Here is a 1,129-nt window from a genome sequence, read left to right on the forward strand (position 1 = left end):
CCTCCCGAGTGCTGGAATTAAAGGCGTGCGCCACCAAGCTCGGCTTAAATTGTTTTTTTTACAATGTTATGTGTATCTATGTTTTTCCTACGTGTGTGTATGTTTTTCATACATGTATATTTGTGTGCCACATGTGTGCTTGGTGTTCTCGGGTGTCAGAGGCCATCAGAAGCCCTGGAGCTTAGTTGTAGATGAATGCAGGGAGTCTAACCTGGTTCCTCTGGAAAAGCAACAGGTGCTCCTCTTGCTGAGTCATCGCTCAGCTTCTCGGTGGGAAACCCTGAAAAGCTTTCTCTCCTTAACAGCCTCTCACCTGGAAGCACAATGTCATCAGAATCCAGCAAAAAACGGAAGCCCAAAGTGATCCGGAGTGATGGAACCCCAACTGAAGGGAAACGGAACCGGTCTGACACGGAGCAGGTGAGCACGCTGCTGGGAAACTGCAGACTGAGAGTGTGGAGGAGCTCAGGGCCATGTGTGCCACAGACACACTTCTGGTTGCCCACACTAGACCAGAGGACTTGAATTCCCACAATTGGACAAAAGATGAGCGTTCACATCCGGTGCTGGCCTGTTGGCTATTGGTATTGCACAGAGAGCATGTCCCAGCGCGCTGTTCCCAGCTTGCCTATGCACTGACTGCACGGCTCTAGAGCTTCCAAGAGAACTCATCTTTGGTCCCAGAGGCCCGTGCCCCCAGGAATTCTGTGGCCCAGGAGCTCTGTCACCAACACAGTCTTCTCTTCTTTTCTCTTGGAGTCTGTCAAGCTGATCTGTGGTGTAACATGCAGGAGGTTTCGGTTTGTTTGTTTGTTGAAGCAGGGTCTCAGATAGCCGGGGTAGCCTTGAACTTGATGTATAGCTGAGGGTGACCTTGAGTTTCCGATCTTCTTTCCTCCACCCTTACCCCTGTTTTCAGATCCTGCAAGGCCCTGAATTAGAACCTCATATCAAGAGACATTACTTTTAGTGCTTATTTATTTGTTTAATTTGTAAGCAGTAATTTCTAAACAAGTGTAGGAAATAAGGCCTCTTTTACAACCCAGAGCTCATTTTTTAAAAAAATGTTTTTGTGTGTATTTGTCTTTCGAGCGGTTTTTTTTTTTTTTTTTTTTTTTTTTTTTTTTTT

General features: G+C 46.3%; 1 protein-coding gene across 3 annotated transcripts in view; it reads left to right on the plus strand.

Annotated features, from left to right (window-relative positions):
* Nucleotides 1-1,129, plus strand: part of Thoc5 (THO complex 5) — a 35,527-nt gene that overhangs the window by 3,881 nt on the left and 30,517 nt on the right. For all 3 annotated transcript variants that reach the window (XM_029483877.1, XM_021176115.1, XM_029483878.1), the window contains exon 2: nucleotides 306-420. In XM_029483877.1, the coding sequence (XP_029339737.1) occupies nucleotides 325-420 (96 nt within the window). In that variant the 5' untranslated portion in view covers nucleotides 306-324. The remainder of the gene's footprint in view (nucleotides 1-305; nucleotides 421-1,129) is intronic.

This window comes from Mus caroli, chromosome 11, assembly GCF_900094665.2.
Source record: "Mus caroli chromosome 11, CAROLI_EIJ_v1.1, whole genome shotgun sequence".
Taxonomy (NCBI): Eukaryota; Metazoa; Chordata; class Mammalia; order Rodentia; family Muridae; genus Mus; species Mus caroli.